We start from the raw sequence: 23,098 nt of genomic DNA, 5'->3' as shown, positions 1-23,098 counted from the left end.
TTTTCTGTTCCCTCTAAAGCACCTTGTAACAATCCTCTCTTTCTTTATGCGTTTTTGCTTCTGTTGATTAGCAAAGCAGAGTTTAGCTCATACCTGCCTACACCTTACTATGTTTGTAGTTACCAGCATGGCAGCCTAAGATGATTTGCAATGGCCCATTTTCTTATGGTAGTGGCTGCTACAGGTTCTTAAGGGGCCTAGATCCCTCCCTCTCAGAATGTGATAAAAGCTGTTGGCTCCACGATAGAAAATGCACCTTTGGGGGTCAACTGGGTACTCAGTCCGTTACGCATCTGATTCTTCATCTCAGCTCAGGTGTTGATCTCAGGGTGGTGAGGTTAAGCCCCATGTTGGGTTCCATGCTGGGTGTGGAGCCTACATTGAAAAAAAGAGAGAGAGAGAAAATGTACCTGTGAACACATACTTTTTCTTACATTTTTTCTTACACTTTTGGAGGGATCTGTGGCCCTCCAGGAATCCCACCAACTGTGGATTCATGGTTCCTGGCTTAAGGACCTTCTCTATTTTGAATGCCTTAAAAATGGGTCGATACTCGTCAGTCTACCCTGACTCTTTACGATCTTCTGCTCTGAGCTGTCACTCTCAACAGCTGTGGACATACAAAGGACCACATATGCACAGATAAAAGACTGACTAATACAGAGACTCTGACATAGCTGGCTAAAGAGGTAAGAATTACTAGCACTTAGAAAAGTCATTGTAATTTTCGTGGAATCCTCATTCTGTTCAATTCTGCAACCATTTGAGAACTTTTCTAATTGTATCCTTCACCACTCTTGTTAAACTGCGTAACTAGAGATGAAAAGAAATAACTTGCAGTTCAACTGGACCCTCCCAGGCCGAGAAGGCCTCGCCTTGGCCGCAGGGACAGCTGGCGTGCTGTGGGGATGTGCACGCCTCCCGTTCCCTCCCTCACCAGGAACCTGCCCCTCCCCAGCTTGGGCGCGTTTCCTGTCTCCTGTTTTCTTAGTGGGTGAATAATTGGGTGCTGTTCCATCACAGAGGTCGTGGAAAAGAATGGGAAAGGACTCAGTGAAGCACACAGTTAAACAGTCCGCAATTAATTAGATCTTTTTCTTGGAAAATGAACGTGGTTTTGTTTAAAAACTTACTGGTTTGAAGTATTTACAAAAGTAATAGAAAGGACAGAGGGATGATCCCTTCTCCTCGTCTGCAGTGCCCGTTTCCACTCTGCAAGGATAGCGGCTGGTCAGAGTTTATCTTCCCAGAGTTTTTATCAAGCATATGAAAGCGTGGTATAGATTTGTTTGTTTTTCCTGGGCTGGGATCGAGTTACACAGAATTGTACTGCCTGGTCTTCCACTTTGCAGGGTAGCACAGACAGGCTTTTGTGCGTGTGCTGTGTTTGTGCTGGCTTACCTTCCTCTTATCTTGTCCTTCTTTTTAAATGTGCCTATTCTCCTTTACTTGTTTTTAGAGTAATGAGCTGGGACCCTAACCTTCAAGGATGACCGAAAAGTGTTTTGTTTTTTTTTATATATACCTATGAACTCTTGGATTTTAACCTATTTGATGGGCTCTAGTCCAATTCAGTCATTAATCTGGATGCTTAGAGAGTCTCATGTTTGTTCAGTGGGAGTCTTTTCATGTGTTGTTGATGTGACTCAGTGGTCTGGGCTGAATTCCTCACTTTCACATATGGCAAGGTGTTCTAGCCTACTCTTCTCCCCGAATTAAAATTAAGTGTTGGAATAAGGCTCCGTTTTATTTTGTGCTGTGTTTAGGAAAATTTGTCTCACAAGGTTTAACCAGATCTGCCTGCTGCATCGCTGGGTGTGCCTTATCAGTCAATCACCAGATATTTTTGAAAGCTGCCATGTGCAGGGAAGGCAGCTAAGTCCTGTTGTGTAGCCAACAAGTAACCCCAGTGTTCTTGTTCCCATAACAAACTACAGCCTAAACAACAAAAAGGAGTCCTTATTATGTCTTTAAAGTTTATCTTTTATCTTGAGAATATTTTTGGGAAACCACTGATCCATAGAAAGGTAAGCAGTTGAAGGGCATGTACAAATATAATTTTTTTTCAGTTTTATTGTATAGGCATTTACATATGATAAAATCCACTCATTTTAAGTGCTTAGTTCAGTGAGTTTTGGTAAATGCATACGGTTGCAACCAACACTACAATCATACTTTCATGACCCCCAAAATGTCTTCTCTCTTTGTAGTCATTCCTTGTCCCCACCCCATTTCCAGGCAAGCACTGATCTTTTGGATGCTATAGTTTTGCCTTTTCTAGAATTTCCTATAAATGGCATCCCATAATAGATAGTTTTTTGTGTCTAGCTTCTTTCACTTAGTAAGATGTTTTTGAGACTCATCCATGCTGTTGCATATATCAGTAGTTCAGTCTTTTTTTTTTTTTTTTTTTTTTTTTTGCTGAGTAGTATTCCATTGTTCAGATATGCTGTCACATTAAGAGTTGGGTTCCCCCATCTTTGGGCTATTATGAATAATCCTGATGTGAACATTGCATACAAGGCCTTGTGTGGACATATGTTTTATTTTTTATTTTATTTTATTTTTAAAGATTTTATTTATTTATGTGACAGAGACAGCCAGCGAGAGAGGGAACACAAGCAGGGGGAGTGGGAGAGGAAGAAGCAGGCTCCTAGTGGAGGAGCCTGATGTGGGGCTCGATCCCAGAACGCTGGGATCACGCCCTGAGCTGAAGGCAGATGCTTAATGACTGCGCCACCCAGGCGCCCCAGTGGACATATGTTTTAATTCTCCTGAGTAGATACTTTGGGATTGCTGAACCATATATATATATATATATATATATATATATATATATATATATATATATTTTAAGATTTTATTTATTTAGAGGGAGAGTGTGAGCTGGGGTAGGGGCAGAGGGAGAGGGAGAAAGAGAGAATCTTAAGCAGACTCTGTGGTGAGCTTAGAGCTGATGCAAGTCTCGATCTCATGATTGAGATCAGGACCTGAGCCGAAACCAGGAGACCAATGCTCAACCAGCTGAGCCACCTAGGTGCCCCAGGATTACTGGAACATATATTAAGAATATGTTTCGGGCGCCTGGGTGGCTCAGTCATTAAACGTCTGTCTTCCGCCCAGGGCGTGATCCCGGCATTCTGGGATAGAGCCCCACATCAGGCTCCTCTGCTGGGAGCCTGCTTCTTCCTCTCCCACTCCCCCTGCTTGTGTTCTCTCTCTCGCTGGCTATCTCTCTCTCTCTCTCTGTCAAATAAATAAATAAAATCTTAAAAAAAAAAAAAAGAATATGTTTAACTTTTCAAGAAATTGCCAGTATATTTTTCTAAGTCTTTGAAACATTTTGCATTCATACCATGATTGAGGATATGATTATATGTATCATATATGAAGGTTCCAATTGCCTGCATCCTTGCCAACATGTGGTATTATCAATCTTTGTAATTGTAGCCTTTCTAGCAGGTATGTAGAAGTATGTAATCAGAATTTTGATTTGCATTTCCCTAAGGAGCAAAGATGTTGAGCATCAGTTCCGGTCCTTATTGGCCTTCCATATATCTTTCCTTTGTGGTGTCTGTTCATATCTTGTTGGATTGTATGTGTTCTTTATTGAGTTGTAAGAGTACTTTCTATATTCCGAATCCAAGTCCTCTGTTAGATATATGTATATGTTTTGCTTTTGCAACTTAATTTTAAGTTCAATTTTGATAAGAAAATGTCCAATGCATCTACATTTTTATTTGAAATACAAAACATATCATCTTATCCAAACAAAATCATAATACATTTTAAGCACAATTTTAAAATCATGTAAGGGAGAGAAAGAAAGAAAAAGAGGAGTCCAGAGAAAGTTCAGAGAAGAGATAAAGGAAATATTGGGGAGAGAGCAAGATAAGAGAGTAAAAGGAAGAACATAATTAGGAAAAAAGAAAGAACTAGATGAAATGAAAAAGAGAGATGGAATGAGAAGTCTCTAAGAAACAGATGAAACGAACAGCACACACATTTGAAGTTATGGGGGAAAAAGGAGAAATTGATATTAAAGGAGAAGACAAAAAAATGCAGGGAGAAGAAAATGCCACAACTGTTTCTTCTAGTTCCCTTCTCCTGTCTCCTGCATCTTCTACTCTGATACTTCATCTCTCTGTTTCTGACTTCTCATGTCCAGCCTGCTTTCTGGAAGTCTCACTTTTCCTCCCACTTCCCAGTTCTTCAATATTTTACTATTCTGACTTCCAGACATGCAGAATAGCTGGGTTGTGTGTGTCCTTTTCATCTTCAGAGTATAAAAGCACAGAGTGTAAAGCTTGGGTGGCACCATCCATTAAGCGTCCAACTCTTAATTTCTGCTGAGGTCATGATCTCGGGGTCCTGGGATCAAGCCCGGCGTCGGACTCTGCACTCAGCTCAGAGTCTGCTTGAGTTTACCTCTCCCCTTTCCCCTGTTCTGTCTCTCTCTCTCTCTCTAAAATAAATAAATAAAATCTTTAAAAAAAAAGGCACAGGCTCTGAACTTAGGTGTTTGGGTTTGAATGGTACCTCTGTACTTGCTATAACTCTGTAACTCGGGCAGAACCTATCCTTCAGGCTCCAGTTTCACCATCTGCAAAGTGGGAATGGTGGTGCTACCTGTCCCACGTTCTTCTATGAAGATTAAAAAATGCATGTGAGGCTCTTATAGTGCTTGTGTATGTAGTGCTTGGTTATTGAATGTTAGCTGCTAGTGGTGTGTGTGTGTGTGTGTGTGTGTTGAGGGAGGAGGTGTTTCTTGGTTGTCACTCCCTTTACCTTTGGTTCTTTGTTCATCTTCTTTTAATCTGGGAGTATCTTACCAAACTAAAATATTTATGTGACAGAATATCATAAGCATCATGCTTCTGGAACTCCAAGACATAAACACAACTGTATTTGTTCATCTGGAATGTAAAGTTGGAAGTAATAATAATGAATATTTATGCAGTGCTTTAACTTTGAGCGTTTTAACCTAGTACTGACAGATATTTAGTGGATTTACAGAGTCCAGGGCTGGAATTTCCTGGTCTCTGTAATAGGGAGATGCCAAACCAAACTATGGTGTGGTTAATACAGCTGAGGAAGGTGAGAGGTCTGAGCTTTTTATCAGTAAATACTGGACATGAACTCTACCCTTTCATGCCAGTCAGCTCTGCCACAATTGCCATCATTAAACAGAAGGTCGCATTTGGAAGGGGCTCCTTCCCAATGCAAGGTCCCCCCTGTAGCATTCTCACCTACGTCTGCCTGAACATTATTTAAAAGTTTACTTGCCTGTGATTAATTTGTATTTTTTGGATTTTTCCAATTGCTAGCAAGATTTTCTTTATACTTAAAAATACACTTACACACTTAGAAATTTTGCTTTGATCCTGGATCAATATGGAAAAAAAATGTCTTCCTTCTATTACATGTAGACCATCAGTTATATAAAGTGAAATTATGCCTACTCTTCATTTTTCTCTGATAGACAACATTTCCCAGTTCCTACTTTGTTCCTCAAATAACATGACTTCTATATTTTGCTTGCTTTCCCACTTGCCTAACTTTGGGTACAGGTAATTTGTTACACATTTTTAGTGGTGTCTATAATTGAGCCTAGTATTCTGTCTATGCATAATTTAATTGAGCCCAATGATCTGGACGTATTTCTACTTCCTCTGGTTGTGATCCCGTTCTTCTGTTAGTGAGCCCAGAACGGCTACCTCAGCTTTCAGCTCTCACATCAACAGTACTCATTTATTGTATTTGGGGCAATCATATACTTTATCATCTAAGCCAGGACACTGAGAGTGAAAGGGGACACAGTTAATAATTAGGCTCAGGCAACAGGCATAAACCAGAGTTGTACTGGGCAGGGATGTATGGCCATTGTAATTAATTTGAATTCAAGCCTAAGGTATAGGCTTTTTTTTTCTTTTTTCTTTTTTTTTAGATTTGTTGCTATTAGCCCTTTGGCTCCCCTCGATCATGTAATTAAGCAGTTGAAGTTTCTCGAACATAAATGCGGAACTTTATATTTAGGCTTGTTTAAAATTTAATTATGTGGGGTGCCTGGGTGGCACAGCGGTTAAGCTCCTGCCTTCGGCTCAGGGCGTGATCCCGGTGTTATGGGATTGAGCCCCAAATCAGGCTCCTCCACTATGAGCCTGCTTCTTCCTCTCCCAGTCCCCCTGCTTGTGTTCCCTTTCTTGCTGGCTGTCTCTATCTCTGTCGAATAAATAAATAAAATCTTTAAAAAAAAATAAAATTTAATTATGTTAATATTTGCCCTGTAGAGATTACAAAATCTAGATTTTCATCTGTGAAATTAGCTGTTGCTTCCCAATCTGCGTCATCTGAAAATCTGATAGACAACTTTCCTGTATATCCTTCCCAGTCATTGGTAATGAGAAAGGTGCCTTCCCCACACCTGCAGCGCCCATCCCTCTCAACCTCACGGAGCTATGAGTCTCCAGGGGTCAACTGAGAACCAAGAGCTCAGCTGTTCTCTTCTCAGGTATTTGCATTTTAACAGGAGACAAAAGAGACCATTAAACCTTTCTGAGCAGAAAGAAGAGATTCTAATGATTGCTCCTGATTGCTCCGTAGTTATCTTCTGCAGGTCCTGAGCTTTTTCTAGATACCAGATAATAGGTGCTGAACTTAGAGTTACATGTGAACGTGTTAACTAGTGCAAGATACCATCCGATAGGTACGTGCTCCAGTAAAGGTCGAGGTTAACCAGAGTGGGGGTTAGAAGGAGGAAGACAGTTTTAACAGGGCATCTTCCTGTTCCGTTGTAATTGCCTATATAAAAATTTGATTCGGCAGTTAATAAAATCCAAAGTCATTCATAGAGCAAAAACAAAGTTCTTTGGTCCTCTCCTCTTCTCTTGACCACAGGATTTCTTTCCATCTCTCCGTAATATATCTATAATATATCTATTATAAATACATTATGTATCTATCCAATGTGGATATTATACATTTGTACTAACTTGTATAATATATATACATTTAATTTGTATTTACATAATACATACAGATATGAATATAATACTTTTTTTTTAAAGATTTTATTTATTTATTTGACAGAGAGAGACAGCCAGCGAGAGAGGGAACACAAGCAGGGGGAGTGGGAGAGGAAGAAGCAGGCTCCTAGCGGAGGAGCCTGATGTGGGGCTCGATCCCAGAACGCTGGGATCAGGCCCTGAGCCGAAGGCAGACGCTTAACGACTGCACCATCCAGGTGCCCCGAATATAATACATTTGTATATATAATATATATATGTTTAAATTTTCAGTTTTGTTAACCCTATCTGTGCACATGTGTAGTCCTTTAGAATAGTGACTTTCAAACACTTTTTATTGAACTGTCAGTAAGAAATACATTTTACATTGTAATATATGCACGCACACACACACCAGAAACAAGTTTCTTGAAAGTGTACTTGCTACTAGCAGGTTCCTCTATTTCCTTTCCCTCTCCTCCCCTCCCCACCCCTTTCTGTTACATTCCATTTCAGTCCACTCAAAAAGGGCTGGTTGAAACCATATAAATTAATTTCAAATCTTGCTTGCACAATTACAGTTTGTAAAACACTGTTGTAAACTTATGTATTTTTTAAGGATTTATTTATTTGAGAGACAGAAAGCGAGCAGGGGGGAGGGGCAGAGGGAGAGGGAGAGAGAGAACTTCAAGCCCACTTCTCACTGAGCTCCTGGAGCCTGACCCTGGGCTGGATCTCATGACCCTGAGATCATGACCTGAGCCAAAATCAAAAGCCAGAGGCTTGCTTAACTGGCTGAGCCACCCAGGTGCCCCAACTGTTGTGAACTTACTGTCCGTTGACTCCTAAATTGTCTATAGTAATAGATACTTTAATCATGGTAGTCATCAGTAGAAAGCTAATCTCACTTGGGCATAAATCAACAATGATAACGATGATTAGGACTCTGTGATATATTTTGTTCATATGGATACAACGCTGCCCATAAAAGACCTAGTACAATGAACTGATTTTGTTTTAGGTTTTCCATATGAGAATAGCCGTTAATTCAGTACCTAGACAATGAACAGCAAGCAATTCTTCAATCTAGATATTTCTATTACATAACTATGTTGGCATAAAATAGCCTGTTAGACTTAAAAAGGTGTTTTTTTTTTTAATGCCAGGAGTTACTATTGTCATGCTAAAATTGATTTAAAAAGGTGAGCCTACCTCTATAAAGTTAATTTATCTGTATTAACAGTTTAATTGTTTAGCTATTTGAAAATTGTTACTTTCCAAGTAGAGGGTGTGAGGCTGTAAATTTCTCTGCCCAAGTGTTTCTAGCTTGCTACTTAGCTATTTCTCTTAGGCCAGAGTTACCGATACTTAGATACTCTTAAACATTTTTGGTCTTTGTAGAAGTTCAGCATTTCTTGGAGTATGAAACCAGGGAAAGATAGACTATCATACTGTGTGTTTTAATTTGAGAAATACGGAGTGCCTTTGATTAAATTGTGGTGGGCTTTGGAGATAGGCTGATGTGGATTAGGTCTAAAAACTAGTTTTGAGACTTTAGGATGAATCTCTAAAATGTGTCAAGTTTCTCTTTCTTCATTCATAATACTAATGCTTATCTTAAAAGGTTTTTAGAATTAAATTAGGGAACGTATGTGATAATGTCTGATATATAGGAGACAGCATAGCAATGTATCATACACATAAATAAGAATACAAATAAACATATAAAACATGTAAAAAAGTATTATGTATGTGTATATCTATGTATATATAAATATACATAGTATGTATAAATTCACTTTTTTTTTTTAGACTTGATATTTGTGTAATTGGGTTCAGAAACTTGCATTTAGGGGCACCTGGGTGGCTCAGTTGGTTGAGCATCTGCCTTTGTCTCAGGTCGTGATCTTAGGGTCCTGAGATCTACCCCTATGTTGGGTTCCCTGCTTAGCAGGGAGTCTGCTTCTCCCTCTCCCTCTGCCCCCCCCCATGTTCTCTCTCTCTCAAATAAATACATAGAATCTTAAAAAAAAAGAAGAAGAAGAAAGAAAGACTTGAATTTAGATTTCTGAATCAGTCTGTTTATGACACTCTTGATTATCAGTGTTAATATGACACTTTGAGAATGGGATAATTGATTGCAAAATTATATATTATGATTTTCTGATACGTGTAGTATAATGGTTTGCCTAATGCTCAAATTTAAACCTTGACTAGAATGAATATTAGCATTGATGCATTTGAATTTTATTTTTCTCCCCACTCCAAATGAAGCAAAATAAGTTTTATTTGTTTTCGAATATTTACCCAGTAATGTATGAATCAGGTGATTAATGTTTTTGAGGCTAAGATTTTTGTTACGTTCCTATTGATGTTTTAAAAGTTTTATTTAATTACATATGCCTATATGCCATATTTCCCATGAAAAAGTATTCATTAGTTTCTTTTGTTGTATTACGGCTATTGTAGATATACATACACATATCTTCATAATATTTCTCTAGAAGTTGTGTTATGTTGCAAGACTGTGGTAGCATGGAAACCGAGGCACATCTCACTCTCTGACCGATGTTTTTTCCACTGCATATACTTGCTAAATACATTAATAACTGCTTTAATAAATGCTTTAACAAGTCAGTGTTTAGTTGGTTAAAATCACGTCTATTGTGAGGAAGTATTCTTTGCATTTGGTAATAAAAATGGAATTTTGCGAGGAGATCCTGCAGTGGTAGTCAAACCAAAGAAGAGTTCGGGATGTCAGATGGATGCTGTCTTCAAATATTTAGGGCCATTGCGTAGAAGTCAGATTAGATTTGTTCTAATTGGCCTTGAGGTGTACATGTAAAATTTTAACAGCTTTTCAGGTGAGACAGATTTTTGTCTTTGTATGACACACCTGCTCCCAGAGGTGTCATCACAGGGTGACAGAACAGTGAGTCGGGTTCAGAGGATCTCAGTTCAAACTGCAGATTGATTCCTTACCAACTGTGGGGTCTTAAGAAAAGTCTCCGTTTCCTTCTCTGGGCTAGGGTGAAAATAATCCTGATTAACTCTCAGGGTCTCAAATGATCTTGACTATCAATGTGTAGTACTCTTGATAGTTACAAAGTGTTCCACAGGAGTAAACTGGAACGAGCAAACCCAGTCTGGTCTTACCGTCCCTCCCTACCACCAAGGGGCCCGACAATCACTCATGAAGGCATTCAGGGATCCTCTGTGTGGTTGAATGTCTTCGTATTTATAATTTATTTTGCTCTGGAGATTCTATCGTGAACTACCGAGGCTGCTCACTCTGAGTTTTTACTTCTTTATCTCAAAGAAGGAAAAGGTCAGATTTTATCCGAAGCCCCTTGGAGTTCTAACATTTTAGCCGTCTAGAAGTCTGTAACTACAGAAGACTATTTCTTTCTCTCTTTTGTAGTGAAAAGCTTACTTTTGTCTAGAGGAAGTTATCCTGTGTCTTCCTGGTTGCCCATCCAGGGATTGTGATAAACTTTAATGTTTGCTAATCCCTGTAATAAATTTTCTTTGGCCTTTGTAACATGCTAGAGGACTCTTTCCCTCTTACACACCCTTTCTACCCTAGCCTTAGGCTATGACCGAGGGAGGTAGAGGTTTTGTTGGAGATTTTCATGCCTAAGCGAAACTAGACACACTCCTTTTAAAAACACACTCTAAAGAGTTTTACACACACACTGTATTTCGGAATGCTTTCTTAGAGAAACTGAAAGACAAAAGAGAGCTACAGTTACATTTTAGGTTAATGAATGTGTACCTGTCTCCTGACCAACTCTGAATTCTAATTACCAGTGTCCGATGGCCCCTTGTGTGCCTGTCCCTTACCCTAGGGAGAGTTTTCTTACTACTTTCCATTTTATCATTGGGAAGGTCCCATCATATTCATTGAATGCTGCTGCGTCCTGTTTATATCATAAAGAGAAAAAGGAAGGCTCCAGACGCCCTCTCTCCCTACCTTTCTCCACGTGGAAATAATAAAGCCCTTGGCAACCATGTTCCCTTGTAATCAGGATGAGGTAATTTTACAAGCTGCCATGAAAGAGCCATTTGTTGAATGCCTGCTTTGTGACAGGCCTTTGCTGATTGTTTAATATGTCTTGTGTCATTTAAATCTTATAACATCTTTAGGAGGGAAGAGAAATGAAACAAAGTTTTCTTTCCACCATTACCAAAGGAAGTCGTTGGCCATTACATAACTTTGCATCTAGTAGCCCGAATGGAGTCCTATAGACAGTTTCTGGGGTTGCAGAAACTGCCTTAGATGCAAATATTTAGTACAGATACATAGCAAAACATTTCAAAACTGTTTAGATAGGTGCTGTTAAATGGAGGTTTATTCTGGTTTCCTGCCAGACTTACACGGAATCGTGTGGGAAAAGGTAGTTCTTCGGTATCTCTATTATGTGCTCCATACCGTTTGAATGGCTTTCATATTTCTTTTCTCCACTAGCATTTATAAGCAGCCAAAAAATGCTACCGATTCTTTCACTTTAAAGTAAACACTTTTGGGAGGCTTACTTTCCTTCCAGAGTTTAAAAAAAAAAAAAAGTTGGAATTCTAAGGCATTGTTCTTATAATATTGCCTGACTGAATATATCATGTTTTATAGGATTACTCACATTTCCTGAACTTCTGTAATTCTGCAAAATTATTGGCCTTAGGTCTTCAGGTTAAGCTTTTTAAAAAATTCAGGGGCGCCTGGGTGGCTCAGTCGTTAAGCATCTGCCTTCGGCTCAGGGCGTGATCCCGGCCTTTTGGGGTCGAGCCCCACATCGGGCTCCTCTGCTGGGAGCCTGCTTCTTCCTCTCCCATTCCCCCTGCTTGTCTCTCTCTCACTGGCTGTCTCTGTGTCAAATAAATAAATAAAATCTTTAAAAAATTTAACTCAAGTTACTTCCTTTTATTTGTGCTTTTAGTGTTGGGTCTATGAGGCAAAACTTTCCTTTTTTAAAAAATTATTCTTCGAGTCGTGAAATGCTGAAGAGAATGTTTTACCTAATTAACAAACGACACTGAGCTGCTTTCTGATTAGAAAACCTTTTTCTTTTCTTTTTTTTTAAGATTTTATTTATTTATTTGACCCCGGGGGGAGAGAGAGAGAGAGAGCGCGAGAGAGCACAAGCAGAAGGGGCAGCAGGTAGAGGGAGAGGGAGAGGAGCCCGATGGAGCCCGATGCGGGGCTTGATCCCAGCACGGTGGGATTATGACCTGAGCGGAAGGCAGATGCTTAACTGACTTAGCCACCCAGACGCCCTGAAAAATCTTTTTTGTATATACCTTTGAATTTAGAGAATGAGCTGACCAAGAAATACTAGAGGACAGAGTGAGGAGGGCAGATGAGAGAGGATAGCTCTGAAAAAGCAGGATTCCTACTGGCAGAGCGGGGAGAATGTGGGAGGTTTGTGGAAGGCTCCACCCGTGCTGGTGAGGGATTGTGTCTGTAAAGGTAATAGAGATTGCCTCCTCTGCTCACTGCCCTGCTGTTTCAGGGAATTCGAGAATTTTATACAATAAAATATACACTATATACAATAAAATTGTATGCAAATATACAATAAAATTTGAGAATTTTATACAATAACGACACTGTGGCATCTTAAACCACAGGTGTGAACGCCTTGTTGTGAATTGAACGTTTTTGGTTTGCGTTCAGGTTCAGCCCGAGAACCCTGCCTCTCGTTGCTCTTTGCTGGGAGCTCCGTAAGGGTTTGGCCATCTCTTAGTCTCAGCGAAGTGATTGCTGAATGGATGAAGCAATATTAATAATAACATCTTACATTTATAATCAGGCTTTAAAGTTCACAGAGTACTTGCACACAGATTTTCTTTCTGCCAATCTCAGCAGTCCTGTGAATGAAGTGTGGCAGGTAGTATTAACACTTTTATTATGCAGTAAATTTAGAATCAGACAAAATACGTGACTAGCCCAAGACCAGTAGATTTTTTTTAAATGTTTTCTGAAAGAGGAAGAGAGAATTAAACACACACACACACACACCCCCATCACCATCACCACCATCAACAAGAAAAGCATTTTTATGGATGTCTGTGTATGCCCCACATTCTTTCCCATCAACCAAAATAGCCCCGTGAGACTAGTTCCCACACAGACATGGATCGGCTATTTATTTACTGTAGTACAAAATGAGATGTGGCCAGTGGGAGGTTGCTGAGAATGACCATGGAACCAGAGCCCTGACGATGGAAAGGCAGAAGGGCTTCTGAAATCCAAGGCTTTGCATCTCAACACAGCCACTGGACGCTTTTCATCTGGCCGTCTTCACTTTCCCTCCTTCTCACCTCTCTCCACCGCACATCTCATAAGTTCTTAAACCTGCTCTCCTGCTTTCTTTGAAATCTACGGCTGTTCCCCAGCTACTGTACAGCCCACATTCAGATCCTCGCTGATCCCCTGCACGCTGGCAGGGGCTTTCTGATGGTCTCCTTGCCTCTCGCTCACATGGTCTTTCACACCCTGTGAGGAGCTTAGACTCCTTTAAGAGTTCGACATTTTCCAGGGAATAAAGTCCGTTCTCCTAATCTAGCGCATAGCACTCTACACACCCGGATTTCGGCCAACCACTCTGTTCCCATTTCACAGCCTAGTAGTTTGCTGTGCGTTTAGCAGGTCCCCTGGCACTTTCCTTCTCTGCCTTCGTGCCCCCCCATCGGCTCTGTGTGGCATGCCCCTCCCCTCTGTGCATTTGAACCCTCTTGCCAGTGTGCTGAATTAATGTTGGTTCTTTCAAACTTGGCTTGTGTCTTCTCCTTTGGGAGCACTATTCTGACCTCCCCTGGTGAAATGGGCCACATGCATCTTTGTGTCCCGTGGTACCTTCTCTAGACCCCCAACCTGAAACTTCCAACACATGGTGGACGCCTGTCTCAGCCACTAGACTGTGAACTTCTCAGGGACAGGACCTGATTCTTAGCACCTAGCAGCACAACCAGACCAGTAAACACGGGTTGGCCCAGTGTTCGGCTTCACTTCGCAAGAACCTCAGCCACAACAGTCAGGACCATGACACACACAGTCGGCTTGCTAGCTACCCAAAGATACCACTAATTAGGGTGATCTAGAACTGAGCAAACATATTTTCTTCCTTTAAGGACCATTTCCTAATGAACTTAGTTAGGAATCTGAAGTAATGGAAGGGGCACACTTTTCTCTTTTCTTTTCATGCGTGGATGAAGTCAGAAGGATAGGCTGGAGATGATGGAGTTCAGTTGCACTTGAATACGGAATTGTGTTTTTGCTACACAAAGACAATGTAGAATTCACTCAGCAGCCTCATACAGGACCGTCAGAATAGTTGGCCGCATTACACTGGGAGCACTCTTTGGGTGACAACTGTGAACAGCCTCTATATTGGTGCTTGAAAACAATTTGTATATTCTCTTTGTAATTGCTAATGTGTAGGAAATAATTTCTAGGGCTTGTAACATATGTTGCCAGGGGAAACAGTTTTCGGGTCTAGTTATTTGGTTTTCACACACATGTGCCAAGTGGTGATACCTGTATCATACTATAATTGTGATGGTCTCGCAGCCTACTTTTAGGGGTAGAAGGTGTCTGTTTCCTGCTATGCATGAAATATTTACTCAACCAGTAACTTTTAAACCAGAAATAAACAATTAGTTTTCTACAGCCTGTGTGTATATCAAGTGGGAGGACAATCAATAGAATTTGTGTTTATAATTACAAGCTGTAGGAAGGGTTATTATTTCTTCTGTGTTTTTAAAATTTCTTTAAAAATGTATAGTCATATTTCTTGATCATTTATGCCATTAGAATGCTAAGAGAGATTTGAAAAGAGATCAAGTCCATCATTCAATTTTATAATTTTTTTTAAAAAAGATTGTGTGTTTATCTATTTGAGACAGAGGGAGAGAGAGAAAGTGAGCGCAAGCAGGGAGAAGGGCAGGGGGAGAGGGAGAAGTGGGCTCCTCGCTGAGCAGGGAGCCTGACATGGTGCTTGATCCCAGGACCCTGAGGTCATGATGAGAGCCAAAGGCAGACGCTTAACCCACCCAGCCGCCCAGGTGTCCCAATTTTATAATTATTTTTAAAGAGAACAGATGAGTATATATGTATAATGTAGTCAAGAATGTAGTGAAATTGACTGGATTTTATTTTATTTTGTTTTTTTTTTTAATTTTTTTTTTATTTGAGAGAGAGAAAGAGTGAGTATGAGCGGGGTAAGGGGCAGAGGGAGAAGCAGACTCCCCACTGAGCAGGGAGCCTGATGCAGGACTCAATCCCACGACTCCGGGATCATGACCTGAGCCGAAGGCAGACGCTTAACCTACTGAGCTACCCAAGTGCCCCCTGAATTTTATTTTTGTGATACATATTTAAAAAATGAGAATGACCCTAAATATTAACACATCAGCCAAAATAAAATAAATTTATCATATTAAATTAAGGGTTTTTTGTGAAAAAAAATGAAGATAATGTTTGGATTTTCTGCATCACTACTCCTTTATCATAGAATATTGGAAGTTGATCTTTATTCTGGATTGTAGTCCATTTCACAAACAAAAAAGTCATTAGCATATAGAAGGATTGTTTAGTCAAATTACAATTTCCTCATTAAAAAGAAAAACTATATTTAGCTTCTGACTTAGAGATATCACTACCTATATTATTCCACTATGATTGCCCGTCTCGATATTTAGTACAGGTATGTGGAAACTTGGGGAATGGATGACTGAAATGGGATTGGTTGATTGATTGATTGATTTTAAAAAAGATTTATTTATTTGAGACGGAGAATGAGCGAGTGTGAGTGGGGAGAGGGGCAGAGAGAAAGGAAGAGAGAGAGAATTTCAAACTTAGCACGGAGCCTGATTCAGGGCTTGATCTCATGACCCTAAGATCATGACCTGAGCTGGTATCAAGAGTCAGATTCTCAACTGACTGAGCCACCCACGAGCCCCTGAAGTGTAATTGTTGTGATTGATTGTTTCTACTTTTTGTATCACTTTGGCTGTCAAAGATACATACCATGAATAAAAAATTAATTGTGCAAGGTGAGGTAAGGTCGTGAAAGTCACTAATTTTTTTCTATTCACTTTCTAAGACCAGGTACTCCATTATCATTAAGAAGTACCTTATAATGTAACGATTACGTCGACTTGATTTTTTAATAAATTACACTAGCTATGGTAGCCTTTCAAAAACCAAAACTATTGAAGAAGAAGGTATTTTAACAGTCTAAATAATTCTTTGGAAAGGATGTTATAGGGGAGTTTGAGTTGACTGGGAGATGGGCTCAATGTTCTTTCTACTCAGGGATTACAAGATTCCAAGGCCAGGCTATAGGGAAAATCTAAGAAATGCTGGTTACCTTAGTTACAATGTTTTTGTTTGTTGCTTTGTCATAGACTGCCTCTTTAAGGTGTGCCCTATGAACCGATATTCTGCCCAGAAACAATATTGGAAAGCTAAGCAAGCCAAACAGGGGAACCACACAGAGGCAGCTTTGCTGAAGAAATTACAGGTAAGGGCCAAGCTTCCATTGGTCTGGCTGAGGCTAGACCAAGAATAGTAATAACAAACCATCTATTTTGTGTCTTAGTGATTTCACTCAATGCACAGAGATTTAGAATAGATGTAGCAACACATTGAAAGTGGAAGGGACTTTTAAGTTGTAGGGCGTGACCCCTCATTTCCTGGCATGGAGCTCATACATTCCTGCCGCTAATTTTTAGGGTGTGCCAGACTAATTCAAAGATTCACATCAAACTGGAAACAATTCAGAATCTCTGTAGGAATCTCAAATCCAGTGATATTTTACTTGGCATAGTACGTAACTTTTTTCTTCAAAGACTAGAAAAAAAATGGAAAGGTTGTTGCTTCTGGTTTGGGCTGAATATAAATTTGCTATCAAATTTAAATTAACTTAAATTTTGTGTTATCAAAATCCCTGTTACTTTCAGAATTGAAACTATGTTGAGCCTTTTGAAATTCACCTTCTATTTTTCCATTGTTTGGTTTGTCTAACAATATTCCCTCTGAAACTAATTTTATAAGACCGAAGAGCCTACTACTTTTCTGAGATTTTTAACATAAAAGCATCCCAAGATGTTTTTGGCCACATTTCAGCGTCAAATTGAGACCATGATCATACTCTATTATAGTCATGTATTTAATTGTTGGTCCCCCTACCTCAGCACCAAGAGGAAAGCAGCCAGCCAATTTTATTCATGGTTATAGTCTTTGTTCCTAAAATGACCTTGTTTCTTTGTTGATTATTGTACCCTGTGTCCTATGTTTCTATGCTGAGTATTTGATAATCATTTTACAGCACGCCGCAGAACTGGAGCAAAAACAAAATGAATCAGAGAATAAGAAACTGTTGGGAGAAATTGTGAAATACAGTAATGTCATACAAGTGAGTCTTTACTTTCTCTTACAAAAAGTGACTATCTTAAAGGTCATTTGCATTTGCATAGGATTGTCAAGCTGCATTAAAACTTGGGGATACAGTAGTTTGTCCTTTCTTTTTCTTTCTTTCTTTTTTTTTTTTTAAATTTTGTTTATTTATTTGACAGAGATAGAGACAGCCAGCGAGAGAGGGAACACAAGCAGGGGGAGTGGGAGAGGAAGAAGCAGGCTCCTAGCGGAGGAGCCTGATGTGGGGCTCGATCCCATAACGCCGGGATCACGCCCTGAGCCGAAGGCAGACGCTCAACCGCTGTGCCACCCAGGCGCCCCAGTAGTTTGTCCTTTCATGGCAGTTATGGATATCGTGATATTTTCGGTTGATGTTCAGCCCAGTATTCTATATGTTTGGGAATAAGTCTGATGTATACACGTGAGGGAGTGAGCTAAGCTAGATGTAGGCACAGGTCATTACATCAAAGGGAAGAAGGTGGGGAAACATCATTTCTAAAGGTCTGCAGTAAAATCTTCCGTTAGAATTAATGGGACTACCATGTAACACATGAAGCTTTATTGTTTCATTTTGTAGAGAGAGGAAAGTTTTCATATTGTACTTTCATATGGAAATCGTCCTTGAGTTGTTATTAAAAGATTTACTTCAGTGAGTGTGCACACTGATTTATCTCAGCTGCATTCCTTTCTTGTGCTCCACTTAGATCTTTGAGCCTTTTACTTGGTTATTTGTTAATATGGGCCCCACCTTGTTCAAAAGAATGTAAGGCATTTTCAAAAATACATATCACGTAAGATAAAATAGAAATAAATAAGGCAACTGGATCAAAGGGAAAAGAGTGGTTAAATGAATAACGTGAGGTCAGAGGGGAGGCGTGTTTATAAAATCCATGTTGTAGAGTCTGGTCAGCTTTGCTTGGAAGCCTTTTCGTTGCTCACCTTGCTATAAGGGAAGCATAGTATATTTAGCACTCACCTAGAAGGTCCTGAATATAGAACTAAGTCAAAGGTCTGGAAGCACAAATGTTCCCAGGAAGACCAGAGAAGTTTTCCTCCAATGAGCTCTCATAAAGAGGACACTGTTTAATAGAGTAAATAATAGCCTTAACAACTTCCTTACAGCAAACGCTACAATGAGGTGTTTCATAGAGCTGTTTTCAAAAATAATATTGCCTGATGTCTTGTCATTGGCCAATGGCAAAATGCCAGAGCAGAGGACTGTCAGAGCAGCCCTCTCCTGGGACACGAGGAGAGCGCTTGAATCTGCAGCAAGCCAAAAGTAGGACTTCATCTAATGACTGATTATATGATACCTGTGGCGTGGGTGGCTTGCATGTCCCTTGAGCAATCCTCCATAAATAGAGTTTTTCTTAACCAAGGTTTGATTAATATGAAGTGCCAGCAAGTGGAGCTTATGTTTCTTGTCAAGAACCGGAAGTGCAAATGTTCGCAGGGTCAGTGAGGGGCTGAGCCATGTGCTCTAACAAGGTAGATTCTGAAGGAGCGGGGTTGGGCCATGAGGGTTTCATTGGCTCATGAGATAATGTCTTTAACCTGCACATTGAGCAGTATTATACGGGCACAATATATATGTACAAACCCATACATGTAATTAACAGAGGACATTAAAGAATAAAGGTGGTAATACCTTTTTCCCTACAGCTACTGCATATAAAAAGCAACAAGTATCTGACTGTCAACAAGAGATTACCTGCTTTACTGGAGAAGAATGCCATGCGTGTGTCCTTGGATGCTGCAGGAAATGAAGGGTCTTGGTTTTATATTCATCCCTTCTGGAAGCTGAGAAGCGAGGGTGACAACGTATGTAAAAATAAAATTAAGAGAGAAAGAGTGTGTTCCTAAAGACAATAATTGTTAATAAGTGAGAGAATCCAGATAGCACAAAGAAAGGATGTGTAATTTTCAATCAACACATTATTTTTATGGTAATCTCTTTAATAGGCTAAAACTATTTATTTATGGTGCAAATTGTGCTTGGGAATCATAAAAAGACAAGACTCAGATTAATTAAAAAATCTCCTTCCAGCTGGAATTCATGTGAAGGAATTTAAGTAATGTTAACATTGGCTGAACCTTTTAAAGGAAAGGTAGAGTTTGCTTCCTTTCCTAATCAGAAGGGAGCATGGTTGTAAGGAGAAAGCTATGCTTAGGAAATGTTGTTTATCCTTTTGAATTAAAAGAGTTTAACCGTTGTTATGACAATATTTCATTTACTGGCTCTATAGTCAGCTGTTTACAGTCCATACACCTTAAAGATGTATAAAGTATGAGGAGCTATATAGATGGGACTTGCTTGTTGGTGAGTCTTTAAAATGTGTTTTGGAATACATGTATGTTGTATCATGTAAATTTTAGTACTTGCTGAAGTATTTTCCACTAGCTTATAGAGTAGGGAGCATAAACATTATGTGAAATGATTCAACAGGATCAATTGTTGGTTATTTTTGTTTGTGATAAAGTAGCAAGTGACAATTCCTAGCACATGAGAAATGCCCAATAAATGCTGAATAACTTTCATAAATAGAATACCTTACAAGTATTGGGTCAGGTGATCAAGAAAAATAGTTGAGATTAAAAAAAATCAACCTTATAAATTCAAAGCAATATAAAAATATAATTATTCTGACAGCTTTCTCAATACTTTGATTACATTTTAAATATGTTTTGGATATTTCTTGTCCTAGAAATGTCCTCTTTTGTAGTGAATCTATATTTTCGGTGAATTTTGAAATACAAATTCAATTCCACAGGATGCAAGCTTCATGGTTTAATTTGGTTAGTAAATTATCTGACGATGTCCTCCTTAGGTAAGGTTTGGGGGATGGCATGGCATGCAGGAATGTAATGCACCTTAAGTCTTGTGTTGGATTCCTTAAAAAACAATGTCCTACTTGTTCATTTTTTTTGGCGTCAAGTGATGTATGCTGTGAGCATGATATATATGTTAATTTCAGTAGGTAGTTAATTACAATCAACTCTCAATTATTTAGGGACTGATTATGCAGTTTATGAACGCCCCATGTCTTCTGTAATGCTTATTTCCCTCTCCAGTCTCCCATGGAGCAGTGTCCCTGTTTGTAGGTGGTCAATGAAAATCAAACTTGAAAACCAGCAAAACCCCAGCTCAAGTTCTGAGGGATATTGATTGGAAATGATTGGATAAATTAGGGCCTTTAGATTAGCTGTGGAGTTTATTAATTCATTCTATTTGTTTATTTATTCATTCTATCTATTCCTTTCCCTGCTCCCAAATGCCTTTTCAGGATCAACTGAGAGTTGAATGTAATGAACTATTTCAAATAATTAGTTGTACTGGGGTGTGGGGAGCCTCCCACCCAAACATTCCATCTTGGTGAAATGGACAATGTAATTGTTAAGTGCAACATAGAAATCCTCCTTTTATAGATGTGCTCCATAAAGCATGGCTAAAACAACCTTCCACATTGCTTTTTGCTGGAACAGCTCACTGTTTTTGCTTACCACTATGTAGCTGTTGTATGTGATTAAGGTTGCTGCGAAAACATAAGCACACCCACATCCCTCTGTTTACCACATTAATAATTATATTGTAACGCTCATTTTCTTCCCTAGGAATAGGTAGCATTCCCTAGCCATAAGTATCATTCTAAAATTCTAAAATGTATTTTATTGAAGGCAGTTGCAAATGCTGTCACTTCATAACAAGTGATTTAATTACTACTGATTTTCTTTAAAAGCATATTAATCTAGGAAGAGGAAATTATAAGGGTCCAAGGATTTTTAAACGTATGTTTACTATTTAGCAATTAGTAGGTTGTGATTCAGGTTGTAAGTATCCAATAAGATGTTCAGTGACTGAAATGAAATGTAAGAATGAGGCTGATGATAGTTTGGGGAGAAAAATGCTCATATCCTCAAAAATCAGTGGTTTCTACCATTTATAGAATGGTCAGTTGGATAGTTTGGGGAGAAAATAGATTCATGGATCCCTCAACATTTCAGCTGTAAAGAAGCTCTTGTTTGCTGCTGTGTAGTTAGAAAGTCATTGGGGATAGCAGAGTACATAAATATTTCATTTTCATTTATTTTCCCATGATTGAGTGGTTAATTTTTCATTTTCAACTTTGATCTAAGAAGACATTAGTTCTTTACCTTGATGGTAGATTTTAAAAAGAAGAAAAGCCCAGATATTCTTCCAATGAAGAGAAAAATTTAACTCTTAGGGAAAGAACCTTTTCAAATAGCGGGTAGATTTTGTTATTTTGCAAAACTAGATCTCTTGGAATTCTAGCAAAGGCAGATCTCTGGTATGTTGGCTTCTACTGCAATGCCACGCCAGGTGTCACTTCCAAAGAAGTGTAGCTGCCGGTGGCATTATATTGCTCTTTATTTCCAGTAAAATCTCAGCTTGGATCTTCAGGGCTGTTGCATAGACTCAACAGAAGTGCTTTTGGAATTGGAATTTTTAAAAGATGCTTGTGTACTAGGATGAGCGTGCCTTGGCAGAAAATGATTCCTCCCTCAAGTTCCTTATGAAATGCACAGCTTCTCAGAAGGCATCAGAGCACATCAGTGGACATGCGACACTCTTCAGAGCAGATTACTAAGTTCCATATTTGTCAAGTTATCTAATTAGGTGTGAATTCCCTGAGAACAGGGACTATTTGTCACACTTTTGTATTCTTTTTGGCACCTCTTACTATCTTTTCATTTCTTTTGATTAGCGTCTTGTCCATTCCATTTGCAAGAGTTTTTTTTTTTCACCTTGGCTAGTCGAAGTAACCATTGTCAAAAACAAGACTGAGGGCTTGGAAATTAGTGAATTAATGTTAAATTCTCTTTGTGAATACCATTCTTATGAACCCTTGGTGTTTAGAACATTTTGGCTATATGGCTGATCTCTTAAAAATATGAAGTAGAAGACTTTCTGGGCGGTGTTTTGAAATAAATATAACATATGGATTGACCCAAAGCTTACAGAAAACTATAGTAAAATAGTAAGACGTAGATCAGTGGATATAGGTGCAAAGAAAAATATTCTTTTAATTGGAATGATATAGCTAGAATATATCGTTATATTTAGCAGCTAATTGGCTAATATTTCTATGATGAGGATAAGAATGACATTGTAGACCAAATCCAGTTGTCCTTTAAGAAATTGGAAGATTGGACCCAACACTGTCAGGATTTGTATTAAGTCCCAGTATTCGTAGTATGGATGGTTATGGAGACTTCTGTCTGGTCCTGAGAGTCAGAGCTGCCTTGGTGTCATGTGTAATAACGTGCATGCACGCATGCGTGCATGTGTGTGTGTGTGTGTGTTTTGGAAGGGGATGTTGGAAATATGTTTATGTCATGTTGCGTTTTATATGTTTTTCCCTTATATTTAATTTTTAAAAATACCAATTTTGGTTCAAAGTTAGAAAACAATATAAAGATGTATTGCTTAAAGTCTTTTATCCTTTTCCCTCTCCCCATGTCTGTACCACAGTAAACCTCTGTAAAGATTTCTGATGCATGTACTCTTACTCCCTTCCTCCCCTTTTTACACAAAGAGAGCCTGGCTCTGCCCCTCACCCTCTCACTTCACGTTGTTTCTTGATGATATTCCCTTATCTGTGCATAGAGAGCTTCTATGATGGCTTTGGCGAGTCACAGCCCCAGCACCCAACTGATG

General features: G+C 39.2%; 1 protein-coding gene across 1 annotated transcript in view; it reads left to right on the top strand.

The window, feature by feature from the left end:
- ITPR2 (inositol 1,4,5-trisphosphate receptor type 2) overlaps nt 1-23,098 on the top strand; it is a 472,588-nt gene that overhangs the window by 75,719 nt on the left and 373,771 nt on the right. Inside the window, exons 3-5 of the mRNA XM_026502230.4 lie at nt 16,410-16,525; nt 17,333-17,419; nt 19,084-19,242. Coding sequence (XP_026358015.2) covers nt 16,410-16,525; nt 17,333-17,419; nt 19,084-19,242 — 362 coding nt within the window. The remainder of the gene's footprint in view (nt 1-16,409; nt 16,526-17,332; nt 17,420-19,083; nt 19,243-23,098) is intronic.

Source organism: Ursus arctos, unplaced genomic scaffold, assembly GCF_023065955.2.
Source record: "Ursus arctos isolate Adak ecotype North America unplaced genomic scaffold, UrsArc2.0 scaffold_26, whole genome shotgun sequence".
NCBI lineage: Eukaryota > Metazoa > Chordata > Mammalia > Carnivora > Ursidae > Ursus > Ursus arctos.
The sequence above is the reverse complement of the archived record's forward strand: the minus strand, read 5'-3'. Positions and strand labels throughout refer to the sequence as shown.